This window comes from Ammospiza caudacuta, chromosome 24 (genome assembly GCF_027887145.1).
Source record: "Ammospiza caudacuta isolate bAmmCau1 chromosome 24, bAmmCau1.pri, whole genome shotgun sequence".
Taxonomy (NCBI): domain Eukaryota; kingdom Metazoa; phylum Chordata; class Aves; order Passeriformes; family Passerellidae; genus Ammospiza; species Ammospiza caudacuta.
In genome coordinates this window covers 4,672,403-4,688,296 of record NC_080616.1, presented here as the reverse complement: position 1 = coordinate 4,688,296, position 15,894 = coordinate 4,672,403, and the positions used below count along the sequence as shown (strand labels likewise).

General features: G+C 48.6%; 1 protein-coding gene across 1 annotated transcript; it reads right to left on the bottom strand.

Moving 5' to 3' along the window:
- Nucleotides 1-6,604: 6,604 nt before the first annotated feature.
- Nucleotides 6,605-15,511, bottom strand: C24H1orf116 (chromosome 24 C1orf116 homolog). Its single transcript, XM_058819513.1, has 4 exons — nucleotides 15,329-15,511; nucleotides 12,120-12,249; nucleotides 9,508-9,670; nucleotides 6,605-8,460 (listed from the first exon to the last, which is right to left on the bottom strand). The coding sequence occupies exons 2-4, from the start codon at nucleotides 12,204-12,206 to the stop codon at nucleotides 7,373-7,375; spliced, it is 1,338 nt and encodes a 445-aa protein (XP_058675496.1). The 5' UTR covers nucleotides 12,207-12,249; nucleotides 15,329-15,511; the 3' UTR covers nucleotides 6,605-7,372.
- Nucleotides 15,512-15,894: the final 383 nt, after the last annotated feature.

Genomic DNA, 15,894 nt, shown 5'->3' with positions numbered 1-15,894 from the left:
TTGTTATTTATTTATTTATTGAGAGATTGCTCCAAAGCTACAGAGGCATTTCAGTTATTGCCAGGGACTTGGGGCTGCTTTGCTTTCTGTTGTAAATGATGGATTAAAAATTGAAAATTCCCACCTGTGGCACCTCTGAGAGGGCCTGGGCTCTCCTGAGCTCTCAGAGGAACACATCCCACCTGAGATAGCTCTAATACTTCAAAAATGCTGCTTCAAATGGCATAAAATCAACAGGATGGCTTCTGAAGTAGTGTTAGAAAGATAAAAAGGTCTCATAAAATGTAAAATAACAAAGCTTTTATAGAGAAAAACTGAGCTAGGGGTAAGAGGTTCTTGCTGCTGCTAAAACGCCCCACAGAATTATTTTCTTTGTTATTATTTCCTTTATTCTCTCCTTTTTCTGGTGGATTACCCAGGCTGGACCTCTTGGCCTCTGTCCAGTGGGCAGCCCCAGGTTTGAGTTGAAGTCCCAAAGGTTCTCTGAGGTGTCTTTGAAACAAATTAAGGAGAAAAACCTCTGGGCTTTGTCACAGACATCTTTTATGAAAAATCATTTTCTCCTGAGAAGCTGAGAGGCCTCAGGAACAAAATGTAAACCATGGTTATCTGCTGCTGTGGAATGCAACAGGTGCATCTAGGATTGGTCTCATGTGGTTGTTTTTAATTAAAAATGTTTTTAATTAATGGCCAATCGTGGTCCAGCTGTCTCAGACTCTCTGGTCAGTCGCAAGATTTTATTATCATTCCATTCTATTCCTTTCAAGCCTTCTGATGAAATCCTTCCTTTTATTCTTTTAGTATAGTTTTAGTACATAATTTTCTTTTAATATATCATAAAATAATAAAATCAGCCTTCTGAAACATGGAGTCAAGATTCCCATCTTTTCCCTCATCCTGGGACCCCTGTGAACACCACCACAGGGCTTTTTACCTTTCTAAGCAGACAAAAAAATTTAATTTGGTCGCTCCATCAGCAGGGAGCACATTCCTACACCTGGGTGAGGAGTGGGAAGGGCTCAGAGGGAGATTTAGAGATTTTCTCAGTCCTGTGGGCTACAGGACCTTGATCTTCCCCTCTGTTTTCTGTGTGAGACAATCCCTGAAGCACTTTGGAATCTCCCTGGCTGGGGATAAATTTCCAGTGAACAGTTTTGTGCCATTAATGGTGATATGATTAATCTTGGATTGCAGTAATTGTTGTGTTTTGTACCAAACCTGGGCCATAAATTCCCCACTCTTGGCTGGGCTCCTGCAGAACTGAGGGCAGCAAAGCACCAGGATTGGCTTTGTGGGAGCAATAAAATGGGATAAAAGTGCTGGTGGGAACCCCCTGGGAAAAATCAGTGTTATTCCAGAGAATCATAAAATCATGGAATTCCAGGAGACCCTCCTGGGGCAGTACCACTGCCTTGCACTTTCCACTGCTAAAGGAGAGTCAAATTCAATTAAATTTAACAGTCTATAAGTTATATTTAATTTAAAAATTTATCTACTTAATAAAAATTTATATATTTATTTCTATATATAGTTATATATTTCTTTTATTTATATTATATTTATTTATATTATATTTCTTATATTATAATATATTAATTTTATTTTTATTTATTTATATTTATAAAATATATATTTATTTATATATTTATTTTTATTTATTTATATATAAAATTATTTAATTTAAAATAATTAATTTTTTAAAAACGACATCTTAACTAAAAAAATTTAAATCTTAATTTTAAACTTAATTTTAAGTTTAAATTGAACGTTAAAATTAATTCAGGTAATTAAAGGAGAGTTAAATTCTTCTGGGCTGTGCTTGTAAAGGAAATTCCTCTTCCTTCCTCTGACAAAGGTGCTGGAGGGGGAATCTCCTCCCTGGAGCAGCACCAGGACAGGCAGAGGCTCCATCCCTGTGCAGATGTGGAGGTCACTGCCACCACCTCAGCCCAGCCTGTTTGCGCTTAGAGCTGTAATTAATAAATTAATTAATGAGACCAACCCCTGGCTGCTCCTCAGTGCCCAGTTAATGATTAAACCCCTGCTTGGGGCCAGCCAGGGCTGGTTTTGTGCACACAAACCCCTCTGCAAGGAACAACACTGCCCCTGTCTGTCTCCTCCTGGACTTCCACACCCAGGGTCGTTGGGAAGAAAAGAGCTGAGACCTTGGGGAGCTGGAGACCTGCAGTGATGCCAAACCCAGCAGGATTTAACAGCAGGAACTCCAGGTCCGGCTCTTCTTTAAGATATTATCAGCTAAATTTGCATCACTGGCAAATAGAGGGAAGTAAACCCCAAACCAATAAAATCTGGTGGCTCTGACACAGCAGTGAGAGGCTGCGATGGCCCTGGTGGGTGTTGGTTCTGTTGGTTGGCAGGGTGTTTGTCCTGTGGGGCCAAGCACGGCTTGAGTGGGAGTTGCAGTGATGAGGTTGGGCCTTTTTTCATTTACAGGTCCATTAGGAACAAAGAACAGAGGCAAAAAAAGAGAAAAAAATGATAATGGATGCTGCTGGACCAAGGTGGGGAGCACCAAACCTGGGCTCCAGGGTCCAGCTGGGCTCTCCAGGGTCCAGCTGGGATCACTGCAGGATTGAGCTGGGATCACCCCAGGACCCATCTGGGCTCTCCAGGATGCAGCTGGGATCTCCAGGACTGATCTGGGCTCTCTCCATCCCTGTGGGAGATGCTGGAGGTGTTTGAGGTTTTTAACCCCATTCCAGCACGGTTTGGTCAATAACCAGGAGCTGCCCTTTCACAAGAAGACAAGGATCCTCTCCAACCCCACCATGCTTCTCTCTATTATAATTTTTTTCTCTTTTTGCCCCTGTTCTTTGTTCCTAATGGAGCTGTAAATGAAAAAAGGCCCAACCTTGTCACTGCAGCTCCCACCCAAGCTGTGCTTGGCCCCACAGAACCAACACCCACCAGGGCCATTGCAGCCTCTCACTGCTGTGTCAGAGCCACCAGATTTTATTGGTTTGGGGTTTACTTCCCTCTATTTGCCAGTGATGCAAATTTAGCTGATAATATCTTAAAGCAGAGCGAGACCTGGAGTTCCTGCTGTTAAATCCTGCTGGGTTTGGGATCACCCTGCAGGGCAGGGTGAGGGTCTGCACCTCACTGTCAGCCCCAAGGCTGCCCCGATGCAGCCCTGGAGGGGCTGTAATTAACTGTAATTAACACAAATTATTTCTGTGTGCAGCTGCTGCTCCCTGGCACTGCCAGAGTCCCACCAGCCACTGCTCCTGAGTTTGATCTTTGTAATGAGAGATGTGCACAAGGATGTTTTTAACTGGGACAGGAGGTCTTGACAGGCTCATGTAGACATGGAAATGACAGGTCTGAGCCAGGGTGGGACAGCTGGGTAGGAATTAGATGAATATTCTCTGCAAAATGCAAAGCTGGGTGTTTTCTTTGTTGTTTCTAACATTGTTAACACATAAACTCAGTCTGGATAATCAGCCTGAAGACACTGAGGGTACATTTACCAACCCTTCTGAGACTTGTTCCTTCTGCAAGGCTGTGATCTCTCTTCCTGGCTGTTTTGTGTCTGGGCCCTGCTGGGATTTTGCCTTCCAGGCACAAATCAAGTTAAATATGCCCAGAATTAGATTCCCAGAATCACAGAAGGGTTTGGGTTGGAAGGGACATTAAAGCTCATCTCATTCCACCCCCTGCCACAGTGTGAAGCCTGATTTTGATTTCAGGGGTACCAAACAAGACCCCAGGGGTTCTGCTGGGCTCTGCCGGGATCTGGGGTAGATTTTGTTTGTGTTGCCCCCACCCAGCCTTGGAACAAGCTGCGATAGTGAAAGGGGATGGAAGTGGAGGAGCTTTAAGGTCCCTTCCAACCCAAACCATTCCATCATTTTATGATGATGACAAGGAAGAGCCTCTGTTCCTTACAGGCAATTTACTTTCCAAACTAATGCAGGCTTTCTTTAGAGAGAGAGGCTGACCCGTGGAGGTAATCACACTGAACAATTAACTGATGTTAATTAACTGCTTGCAGCACAAAGCCGGAGTCAGTCCTTGCCATCCCTGACCTTGCAGCAGCAGCAGCAGCAGCACCTTCCCAGGACAGGCTGGGAATACCAAACAGGCTCAGGCTGGCACAGTCCACAGCCAGGCTTTAAATCCCTCTCCAAACGTCCCTGGAGCTGCAGAGCATCCTCCTCAAGACCTGCATCGCCCCAGAGGTGTGCACAGGGTGCTGACCCTCAGAATCCAAGGCACTGAGGCAGGGAAAGGAGCAGGGAAATGCTGGTTTGTAGCTGAGCAATGAATTTAATTCTTCTGGTGTCGCAGACATCTTTTATGAAAAATCCTCTCCTTAGGATTTTTCCTCCTGAGAAGCTGAGAGGCCTCAGGGACAAAATGTAAACAATGGTTATCTGCTGCTGTGGAATGCAACAGGTGCATCTGGGATTGGTCTCATGTGGTTGTTTCTAATTAATGGCCAATCACAGTCAGCTGGCTCGGACTCTCTGTCCCAGACACAAGCTTTTGTTATCATTCCTTCCTATTGTATTCTTAGCCAGCCTTCTGATGAAATCCTTTCTTTTATTCTTTCAGTGTAGTTTTAATGTAAAATATATTATAAAATAATAAATCAGCCTTCTGAAACATGTAGTCAGATCCTCATCTCTTCCCTCATCCTGGGACCCCTGTGAACACTGTCACATTCTGGGGCTGGCACAATCCAGAGCCAGGCTTTGAATCCCTCTGCAAACATCCCTGGGGCTGCTCTGCATGGAGAGAAGGGCAGGACATTCTCCTCAAGAGCTGCATCACCCCAAAGGTGTGCACAGGGTGGTCACCCTCAGAAAGAGTCCAAGGGATGTGAGGCACTGAGGCAGGGAAAGGAGCAGGGAAAGGAGTAGGGTTTGTAGGTGAGCCATGAATTCAGTTATTGTGGGGCTGGCCAGCCTGGTGCCAACCCCTGCAGCAGCAGGAGAAAGCTCCCCAGCAGCAGCAGTGGCCACAGGGAGCAGCAGGAAGGCACCTGCAGGTGCTCCAGGTGGAGCTGAGGTGGCCTCGATCCCTACAGGAGCATGAGTAGGAGTAGCAGCAGGAGTAGGGCAGGAGTAGGAGTGCAGGAGAAGGAGAAGGAGTAGAAGCAGGAGCAGAACAGGAGCAGGGGCAGGAGCAGGATCAGGATCCCTCTGGAAGGAGAAGGAGAAGGAGAAGGAGAAGGAGAAGGAGAAGGAGAAGGAGAAGGAGAAGGAGAAGGAGAAGGAGAAGGAGAAGGAGAAGGAGAAGGAGAAGGAGAAGGAGAAGGAGAAGGAGAAGGAGAAGGAGAAGGAGAAGGAGAAGGATCCCTCTGCCAGGAGCAGGGGCAGGAACAGGAGCAGAGGAAAGAGCAAGACAAGGGGCAGGAGTAGGATCAGGGGCAGAAGCAGGGACAAGAGAAGGAGCAGAAGGAGCAGGAGAAGAAGAAGGAACAGGAACAGGAGCAGGATCCCTGTACCAGGAGCAGGAACAGGAGCAGAGGGAGCAGGGGCAGGAGAAGGAACAGGACCAGGAGCAGGATCCCTGTGCCAGGAGCAGGAGTAGGATTAAGAGCAGGAGCAGGAGTAAGAGCAGGAGTAGGGCTAAGAGCAGGAGCAGGATGCCTGTGCCAGGAACAGGAGCAGGAGTAGGATTAAGAGCAGGAGAAGAAGCAGGAGCAGGAGCAGGATCCCTGTGCCAGGAACAGGAATAGGAGTAGAATTAAGAGTAGGAGCAGAAGCAGGAGTACGAGTAAGGGCAGGAGCAGGATCCCTGCGCCAGCAGCAGGGCTGGGCTCTGGGTGGCACCAGGCACAGTCGTGGGCTGCTCTTGCATCAGGCCTGGCCCTGGGGCACAAACAGCTCCGTTTCTAAGGGCCACAAACACATCCAGCAGGTAAAATTCCATAGTCCCCTGGCAGGATTAAACAGCTGGTGGAATGGGGCTTGCCTGTGGTGAGCGATTCAGCCCAGAGCATCTGGCAGCTCCAGGAAAGGCACAGAATTGTGGAGTTCATGCCCAGAGGAATGACCCTGCTGCTCCCTGGCTGTTGTTTTAATTTGTTCCCATTTCATCCCAGCTCCTGTTTGTGAGCATCACCACGTCAGAGAGTGATAAGGGATCTTTGGGAGTGAGGTTTCTCCTTGGAAATCTGAACAAAACTCAGCCCTCATGACACCAGCACACAATGGCTCTGACTAAAGCCAAGGATTAGGAGACAAGCCTTTTGTTTCCAAAACAATCTGGTTTTAAGAAATGTTTAGGTTCTGTTTCAGGGCAAAAATGTTATGAGAGAGTCCTTAATGCTCTCCTCCTTTCTCATTAGATGAACAAGGTGAGATTTCCCTTGGGACTTGCACCATGCAAGTGCTGAGCAGTCAGAGCAGAAAAAAGAATGGTCAGAGGGGAGGAGCACAGGGATGAAAACACAGCTTTAACTGATCAGCTTTGCTGATCAAATAATTCCATTTTCTAGGTGGTGCAGACCCAACCTGGCTCATCCTTTCTCTCAGAACTCTTTGTTTCAAACCCCTTTTGCTTTTTGTTCTTAAATATTTAGGGCGCATTTATTATTTACCTGACTGTGACATAAATCTGTACCACATGGCACTTTGTGGTCACACACAGGTTTATTTAGGGACATCAGCCACCTCTGTTCCCCAGGGTGAGCAGCAAGGTGTTGGCAGCATCAGAGGGGCCAGGACAGCTCAGAAGGGATGACCTGGAGCTGTCCCAGCCTTGCATCTGCCCCAGCCTTGCATCTGCCCCATTTTGGGCAGCACTTCTGGATCTGACACCAGCACAGCTTCTGGCCTCCTCAGCGGTGTTTTCCTGCAGTTCAAGCCTCTTCCAGGGGCTGGATGCAGGTGGTCAGGGCTGGGTGGGAGAGCAGAGTGTGCCAGGGAGGCAGGGATGGTTTTGCAAGGCACTTTGCAGTCTGGGCAGCCCTCCAGCCCACCCAGCAGGCAGTGATGGTTTTGCAAGGCACTTTCACATGGCAGGTGAGTGCTTAGCTCTCAGAGGCTGTGATAAAATTAATAAAAAAAACCTAAAAAAGTCCGAAAAGAGCAGCAAAGTCCAGCAGTTCTTCCCAGAGACGCTTTTATCCACAGGCAACCCTTCTGAAAACAAGCCAAACCCCAAATTCCACAGCTTCCTTTTTTTGATGGATCCCCAAAAGCACTAAAGCCCTTGCAGGAGAACACACCCCATCCACGCTGAGAGCTGCTTTGTATAAATATCCCATGTACACCTGCTATATACAAAATATTCTGTACACGCCGCCTTCCTTTATGAAGCTCCCAGCACCTCTGGCAGCAGATGCTGTGCAGGCCACTGGATTTGGGGTGAAAACCCCCTTTTCCACCAGCCCCACCAGCTACTCCTTGAGCAGCCCCAACTTCTTGAGCGCCTCGCGCCGGTTCTCGTCGGCCGCGCCTTTGGGCGAGATCTTCACGCTGACAGCGGAGCGCGGCGGCCTGGGGAAGCTGGGCAGAGGGTGGGATCTCCTCTTGCTGCTCTTGTCCTTCTCCTCCTGCTCCTTGGGGCCCCCAAAGTCCTTCCCAGCCCCGAGGGAGGCGGGCCGGGGCTTGCTGCGGAGGAAGCTGGGCGCCAGGCGCTCGATGAAGGACATCTTGCCCAGGGAGCTGCTGCTGCCGCGCCCGTTCTGCTCCTTGGGGCCGCCCATGGAGCTGCCCAGCCCCACCCCAGAGCGCTCCAGCGTGTTGGATTTGAAGGGGATCTGGCGGATCCCTGTGCCAGGCTGTGGTGCCTCCCTGGGGTGGGGATGGAGGTGGGCGCTGGGCTCCCGCCTGTCCTGGGACAGTCCCAGCTTCTCCAGGGCCTCCCTTCGGGCTTTCTCCTTCTCCTTGGGGTCGAGGTGGCCTGGATTGCCCTTCTCAGCAGTGCTGTCGCTGGCAGGGCTGGCCTGGCAGGTGGCTGAGGGTGGAGGTGCTGTTTTTACCTTCTGGTTATGCTCCGGCACGGGGCTGCTCCTGCTGGTTTTCAGGATGATGTTTGGTGGCAATTTCCGCGGTTTGGGGGCGGTCGGAGGCCCACGTTTGGCATCGGGGTCCTGAGGGGCCTCCTCCAGTGTGGATTTCTCCAGGTGGCCCCATGAAGTCCAAGTCTTGGTCTCCTTGGGTGCCTCCCCCTTGGCATCTGAGCGCTGGCTGCGTGACCACTCCAGCTCATCCTGGAAGGGGTCTGGAGGTTGGATAATCAAGGACTTGGTGTGGCTTCCTAGGTCCAGCCTGCCCTCCTTGAGCACCTCCTGGGCTGGTTTTCCTGCTGGCACCGTGGGGACACCTCCTTGTCTGCCAGAAGCTCCATTTGCTGCAGGGATGTTCCTTGGGCCTGGAGCAGCTGCTGGGGCTGAGCTGGAAGGGGCAGGGATGATTTTACCACTCCTCTGTTCAGCCCCATGCTGCTGGGCTCTGCTTGCAGGGGGAGTCTTGTTCCCCAGATCTGGGAAGAGAAGGAGTTGGAGTCATGCTCTGGACACAGAACATCCCTCACCCTTTCTGGGCCAGCAGAAGCGCCCAGGAATCCCCCAGCTCCTCTGATGTGGAAACCCAGAGCACACAGGGAATATTTCTCTGTCTGTTCTGGGGTGTCCTGACCGCAGGGGAGCACTGACTTTGACCCTCAACCATGGAGAAAGTTTCCTAAACTTCAAATTAAACTAGAATCTACAAAAGTGTGAAATTGATTATGAAGAGTAGTGTAGGTGAATCACTTGGTGAGAATTTTTCCTAAAGACTTTAAGATATACCGGAATCCACAAAAGTGTGAAATAGATTATACAGAGTAGTGTAGGTGTATCGTTTAGGTGGGAAATTGAGGTTTTGGGATTTTTAGTATGTTGTGGATGGAAGCAAGATGGAGGGCACAGGGTGTCATCCTGGGTTTCTTCTTTATGCTTCTTCTTCATGGGTTTGGGTGGCATGTTGTAATTGGGTGGAAAAATCTGCATTGTGAGTTCTTTGGGATCAGTTACTGGGTTAAAAAGGAAAATAATCCAGGTGTCAGTTCTTAATTGGATAGTTTAGTCTTAAAAGACCTTGTACCAAGAGACTGTTGGCCATTTTGTGCCTTCTAATGAAAAGCTGCCCCACTCACAGTAGTGAGACTGTTTACTGATAAAAAATAATGAATATCTGAGTCCAAACATGAAATATTATGTCAAGTGCCTTCAATCCACACCCAGAGAAACCCAGAACTGGTACCCCCATACTCTGATCCATCACTGCTGGGGAAATTGGATCCTTTGGGCCTGACAGAGCCTCGTTAATTACTGTGATTACTGACACTAAGCAAGATCACTGCAAGGTATTTATATATTGTAGAATTTCAAAGCCATTGAGTTGTGGTATCAAAAAATTCTGTGAAATATTCATGTCTACACAGGACGTGTGTTGTACAAATCTGTACATGAGAATAAGGCCTGTATGAAATAAATAGATTTTTATATTTTATACTAAAATCTTATCTGCAGAAGGGTTTCCAGCTCACCCTGGGGCACAGGGCCTCTCCTGGGCTTGGAGGGCTCCCCGTAGTCGGTGTCATCCGTGGACACCCCACTGTCCCCCTCTGCATCCAGAGAGCCAATGGTTTCCTCCAGGAACATCAAACACTCCTTCTCTTCCACAGATAAATAGTCATAGCTGTTGTCACTCTGGAAAAAAAAAAAAATAAAAAGCAGAGCAGGTAAGAAAAAGATGTTTACTTTATACTACATATATATAGTGTGTATATATAGTATATAGAAATATAAACATATAAGTATATATTTATTATATATACATATAAAATATATAAATATACATGCATATATTTATAATATATATGTGTGTATAAATATATAAATATATATAAGAAAGAATGTTTACTTTATACTACATATATATAAAAATGTATATAAATATATATGTAAAAATGTATATAAATATATATGTAGTGTGCATTTATAGTATATAGAAATACAAATATATATGTATATATTTATTATATATACACATAAAAATATATATTATATATGTATATATTTATAATATATATGTATATATTTATGATATATGTGTATATAAATATATAAAGATATATATAATAAAGAGAGGTTTACTTTATACTACATATTTACGTACATATAAAAATATATGCAGTATATATAGTAAATATAAATATATATCTATTTATTATATATATAAAAATATATTCATTTTATACTACATATATATAATATATATACATATAAAATATATAAATATATATGTAGTATATATAAATATATATTAATATATATGAATATATATATTTATATATGTATGTATATATATGTGTATATAAATATATATAAGAAAGAGGTTTACTTTATACTATATATATGAGAGGCTTATGTTATACTACACACATATATAACTTTATATCTATAACTTTTTATATATATTAATACTGTATATATTTTAATATATTATATATTATTTTAATATTTTATATATTTTTATATTTAATGTCCAGGTAGTTTAGAGAGCCTGTGACAGCTGCTTGGCCAGTGGCTGTTCAATTATGAGTATTTACAGCTCCAGGAAAAAAAAAAATACACTGAAAATCTTTTTTATATTACCCTCCTCTGTAGGTCAGAAGGTGAATTATTCTGAACTTGGGAACTTGGTCCCTAACTTTCAGTTTTTTAAATTGAAATGTGAGCAGATGGGTAACAAATCTGCAGGTACGGACACCTGTAGTGCTCAGCAATGCTGAACCTTAGAAAACACCACAAACACTGAAGGGTTCTGTGCAGGTGATGAACTCTCCTTGTTCTCCCATTCATTCCTGAGCCAGAATTGTTTAGTTTTATTTGTATTTTGAGCACCAGGAGCTGTTATTGCTGTATCAGATAACAAGGTGATTCCTGCAACCTGTCATGAACAAAATGAGGCTTGGGACAGGATGGAATGTGCATCAGATCAACAAGCACAGGGCAGGAATTATTATCCCAGGTGGAGTTGTTTTGCAGAGACACCTTATCCAAATCTTTTACCAGGCAGTATCACAACCAGTTCTTCCATCCCCATTAAACTCAGAGGGTTTGGTTCTGGTTTGCAATACATCAAATGGAAAAGCTGCCAGCACTGAGCTGCTCTCACACATATCAATTATGCTCCAAGCCAGGCAGGATGTAATTAGCCCATCAATCTTGGGATCAGTGTTGGGAGACAAACAACCTTTAATGCACAGATAGTGAAAAATTACACATCTACACCCATGGTCCCAACTCATCCCTGCCTTAACTGGGAATTCATCTGGTGCCAGGCAGGAGGAGCTCAGCTCGCTGTCTGCTGCAGGTGTTGTCACCGCTCGGAGCCAGCGTGACCCAGTTACACAGCTGCTGTGATCCCTGCACCCCTGGCAGCACAGGAGCCTCTCCAGGGACAGGATCCCATCTCCACAGATCCTAGCTCCAGAGAGAGGATTCCCCTTTCCAGGGAGAGGATCTCCTTTCTAGGTCTCCCCTCTCCAGAAACAGGATCTCCTCTCCAAGGATCCCCTCTCCAATGACAGGATTCCCACACCAGGGACAGGATCCCCTTTGCAGGTCTCCCCTCTCCAGGGACAGGATTCCCTCTCCAGGGACAGGATTCCCTCTCCAGACTTCCCCTCTCCAGGGACAGGATTCCCTCTCCAAGGATCCCTGCTCCAGGGATCCCCTCTCCAAGGACAGGAATCCCACTCCAGGGACAGGATCCCCTCTGCAGGTCTCCCCTCTCCAGGGACAGGATCCCCTCTCCAGGGCTTTCCTCTGCACAGATCCCCTCTCCAGGGACAGAATCCCTTCTCCAGGGCTCTCTTCTCCAGGGACAGGATCTCCTGTCCAGGTCTCCCCTCTCCAGGGAATTCCTGCCCCAGAGCAGCCCCTGGGGCAGCACCGAGGGCTCCCTACACAGGATGGAAAGACTGGGAGTGCTCTGGGGCAGGAATTCAGCAATCCACCTGGTCCTGCTGCTGCTCAGGGCCTCCAGCTGCCCCCAAAGCACTGACAGAGAGCAGATTTGGGCTGAGATCTGCCCAAAATCCTTCTCCAGCCCAGAGGGTTGAGCTGGGCTGGGCACCCCGGGGTTACTCACCCGCTGGGAGTGGTTGGAGGCCGTGCTGACCATGCTGTCACAGCTGCCAGAGTTGCAGCCAGCCATCCCCAGCTCCTTTCTAGGCATAGCCTGGGCTGCCCTGGAGGCTGGCACGGCAGGAATGTCCTGGCTGGAGCAGGAAAAAGGAGAAAAATTAAGTTGTGAGGTTCCCCCAGGGGTGACTCAAGCATGCTGAGAGGGAGACAGGCAGGCTCTGCTGGATGGAGGAATTGTGCTCCACCTTCAGCTGCTGGATGGAGAAATGTGCTCCATCTTCAGCTGCTGGATGGAGGAATTGTGCTCCACCTTCATCTGCTGGATGGAGAATTGTGCTCCACCTTCAGCTGCTGGATGGAGAATTGTGCTCCACCTTCAGCTGCTGGATGGAGAATTGTGCTCCATCTTCAGCTGCTGGATGGAGAATTGTGCTCCATCTTCAGCTGCTGTATCCAGGAGAAGGCACAGCTGGGCTTTTAAAAATCATCCTTGAAGTTTTCCTCAAAATAACTGGGAATGGGGAAATCTCTGCACAGCCAGCTCGTGTTGGCGGCTCTCTGCTCACCTCACAGGGGTGGATAAGGCACGAGAAAAGCTGCAAGCCCGGCTCAGAAATCCCAGCACAGCCCCACGGGATCTCTTTCCTCTGCCACACCCTGTGCCAGCCCTGCAGCTTGAACTTGTGAACGCGCTGGCCCAAAAATGCTGCTGCTTACTCACATCCTTGCTCTGTCAGGAGCTTCCTCCTGGCCAGGAGCTGCCTCTGCCACCCTTCCTCGGGGGCCCTGGGGAGGTGTCCCCAGGGAGGTGGCCCCAGGGAGGTGGCCCTGGGCCTTTGGGGCACGCCTGGGTGTGTTTGGGCACGGGGCTGGGGAACAGGGCAGGCTGGGGGGGGGGTTCAAGCAGCACCCCAATGTCCCCTCTGCTCACAGCAGTGACCTCCCATCACCAGTGGGACCCCAGGGTGGCAGCAGCAGGGTGACAAACAGCCTGGATTTGGGTTTCCCAGGGCACCGAGGGCACAGTTATCCCTGCCCTCAGCTCTGCTGAGCACCCACAGAAGGTGCCATTACAGAGGGATGCAAAGCTTCCAAAATTTCCTGACGCCACCAATGGCACCACCGACGGTGCCATTACTGATGGGTGCAAAACACTGAGCTTCCAAAATTTCCTGGCATTACCAATGAGTCTCCTCAACCTGCACCACCCTGTTCTTGGGGAGGGAACTGGGCTGTGGGGGCGAAAAGGAGCAGCAAAACAAACACCAACAGCCCCTGCACGACACACGGACCCACGCGAGAGGATTTGCTGCTCGGCAGACACAGGAGCCCTTTGTGCTGTAACCTGCAGGCAGGAACACACTGCTGCTTTTTTTTTTCTTCCTTCTAGCAGGATCAGGGAATTAGATCCAGAGATAAAGTGAGCAGAACTGGCTGCTTGTTCAGAGTGTTAGACCCTGAAAGAATTCCTTTGTAATTGGAATACGCCGCAAAAATCAGATTTCGACACCCACGCCCTGACAGGTCTAATCCTTCCACGCAGGAGGAATTTAATATTTCAGGCTCAGCTTTGCATTATTTACTGCTTAAGTGACGTTGAGGTAAGCGGTGGCTTTGGAACAGCAATTCCCTGGATTCTTTGAATTCAGATCTCTTCACAGCCAGGGGTTTGAGCTGTGAGGAAGCAGAGCTGAGCTTGGGGGGCTTCAGGCCTCTGCAGGGTTTTGCTGTGCACTGGAGCATCCACAAGGTGAAATTTAGATTTATATCAAAACTAGTCTAGATTTACATCTCCTCATCAGTAGCAGGAGGCTTGGCCATGGTTGTTGTGCTGCTCCTGGCTGCCTCCCTCCCAAATTTCAGACAGCAAAACCCTCCTGGGGAAGTGAAAGCCTTGCTGGAGCTCGAGCCTGCAGCTGCTTGGGGCCAGCAGGAAGGCATTTTCTCCGCGAGGATCCCCCTCACCACTAAAGAAATCATTTTCTCTCATTCAAAACCAGCATTTCAGGGACCTCAAGCAGCTGCCAAGGCTTTGGCACCCACGGAGCCCCAGCTCATGGGAGGCAAAGTCCAGCCCGAGCTCTCCGGGCACTGCAGAGGATCTGCACCGAAACAAGAAGTTCCTTTTCCTCCCTCTGATGTGATTACAGCTCCAGCACACTCATCCAGCTCGGGAAAGGGGAAAAAATCAGTGTTGAAACACCCAGTTTTAATGATTCAGAAGGATTTTAGTTCCTTCTTTGCCACAACAGTAACAGCCACAAACTAAAAACGTGACTGAGCGTTTGATTTAGAAGACACAGGACTCAAAAAACTGCTTTATAGCTGGGTTTCAGTGGTGTAGCTCTCTTCCCCAACTAAAAACATATTTAGAAGAAGCTATTTTTTATCAAAATCCAAAGGCCAGGTCCCTCAGCTCGTGTGGCCGTTGCCATAACTGTCCTTTAAAAGCCATCAAAGAGGTGCCGGGTAGCAATTAATGCTAATTGCTTTAGAGAAGAGGCTACTTTCTTTCAGCCAGCACCACTCCACGCTCTTCATCCCGGCTTAGAACACCTCGGTTTTGCTGTCTGGGGTATAACAACCACACCCCTCCTGCCTGGGAAAGGCTTTGTGCTGGCAGCCCCAAACACAACCCAAAGCAAACCCTGCTTTGCAGGCACTGTCCCAACTCTGGGCAGCACAGGGGGATGGATCCCAGTTCTGGGTATCCCAGGGGATGGATCCCAGCCCAGGGGATGGATCCCAGCTCAATTCCAGCTCTGGGCAGCCCAGGGGATGGATCCCAGCCCAGGGGATGGATCCCAGCCCAGGGAATGGATCCCAGCTCATTTTCAGCTCTGGGCAGCCCAGGGGATGGATCCCAGCTCAATTCCAGCTCTGAGCAGCCCAGGGGATGGATCCCAGCCCAGGGAATGGATCCCAGCCCAGGGGCAAAGGGGTCAAGGGCAGATCTGAATTTCCTCCTATCTCAACAGGTAAATGAAGCACCCCAGCAGCTGCCTGAGCTGTTTGCTGTCCCCAGCACAGCTTTCCCCAGCTTTCCTCCCACCTTCATCCCACCTGGTCCAGCTTTGCTGGTGAATCCCCCACCACATTTCGCCCTTGCAAAGCAAAGTACCCAGAGCCCCCCAGCCCATCCAGCAGGAAAAGCACAGAAAGCAAAGCACAAGCAGGAGCAGAAATGATAATTAATCCATTTTGCAGTTTTACCGGGCCGTCCGTCGTTCCGTGCTGGCAAATTCCTCGTCCCGGCCGTGCCTATCCCAGGACTTCTTTACTTTTCTGGGCTAACCAAACACGGCCGGGTTACACATTAACCGCGCTCCGCCGCAGATAAGGCGGAGTGCTGGGCAGGTCCGTCCTGCCAGGCGATCCCTGGCCCCTCACCTGCGCCCAGCCCGGGTGCAGCTCATCCTGCAGCCCTGCCAGGCGCTTTTCCTGCTGCTCCAGCGCGCCCGAGCCCCCAAACCCGGAGCGCTGGGTGTGAGCTGGGCCGGCTCTGCCGGTGCCACCCAGCTCCTTCCCTTCGCTGCTGTCCCCTGCTGTCCCGGGCACGGCTCGGCCGATAGGAGATCCTTAATCCGACATCCTGTTCTGCAGCATAGCTGCTGGCTGACAGCGGAGCCCCGAGCCCGGCCTTGCCCTCGGTAATTGCCGGTTCTGCTCTCCGCGGTGCCGCAGCTCAGCTCTGCCAACAGGTCGCTGCTTGCATTGCGCCGCAGCTTCCCAGAGGCCGAAAGTTTGCTGCTTGCGAAGGAAGGAGGTTGTAAAGGCAG

Excerpts from the sequence above, each read along its gene's own strand:
- C24H1orf116 (XM_058819513.1), bottom strand. The coding sequence starts at position 12,206 with ATGCCTAGAAAGGAGCTGGGGATGGCTGGCTGCAACTCTGGCAGCTGT. Across the intron at positions 9,671-12,119 it reads CCTCCAACCACTCCCAGCGG|AGTGACAACAGCTATGACTA; the intron begins GTGAGTAACCCC and ends TTTTTTTTCCAG. Across the intron at positions 8,461-9,507 it reads GAGAGGCCCTGTGCCCCAGG|ATCTGGGGAACAAGACTCCC; the intron begins GTGAGCTGGAAA and ends TTCTCTTCCCAG.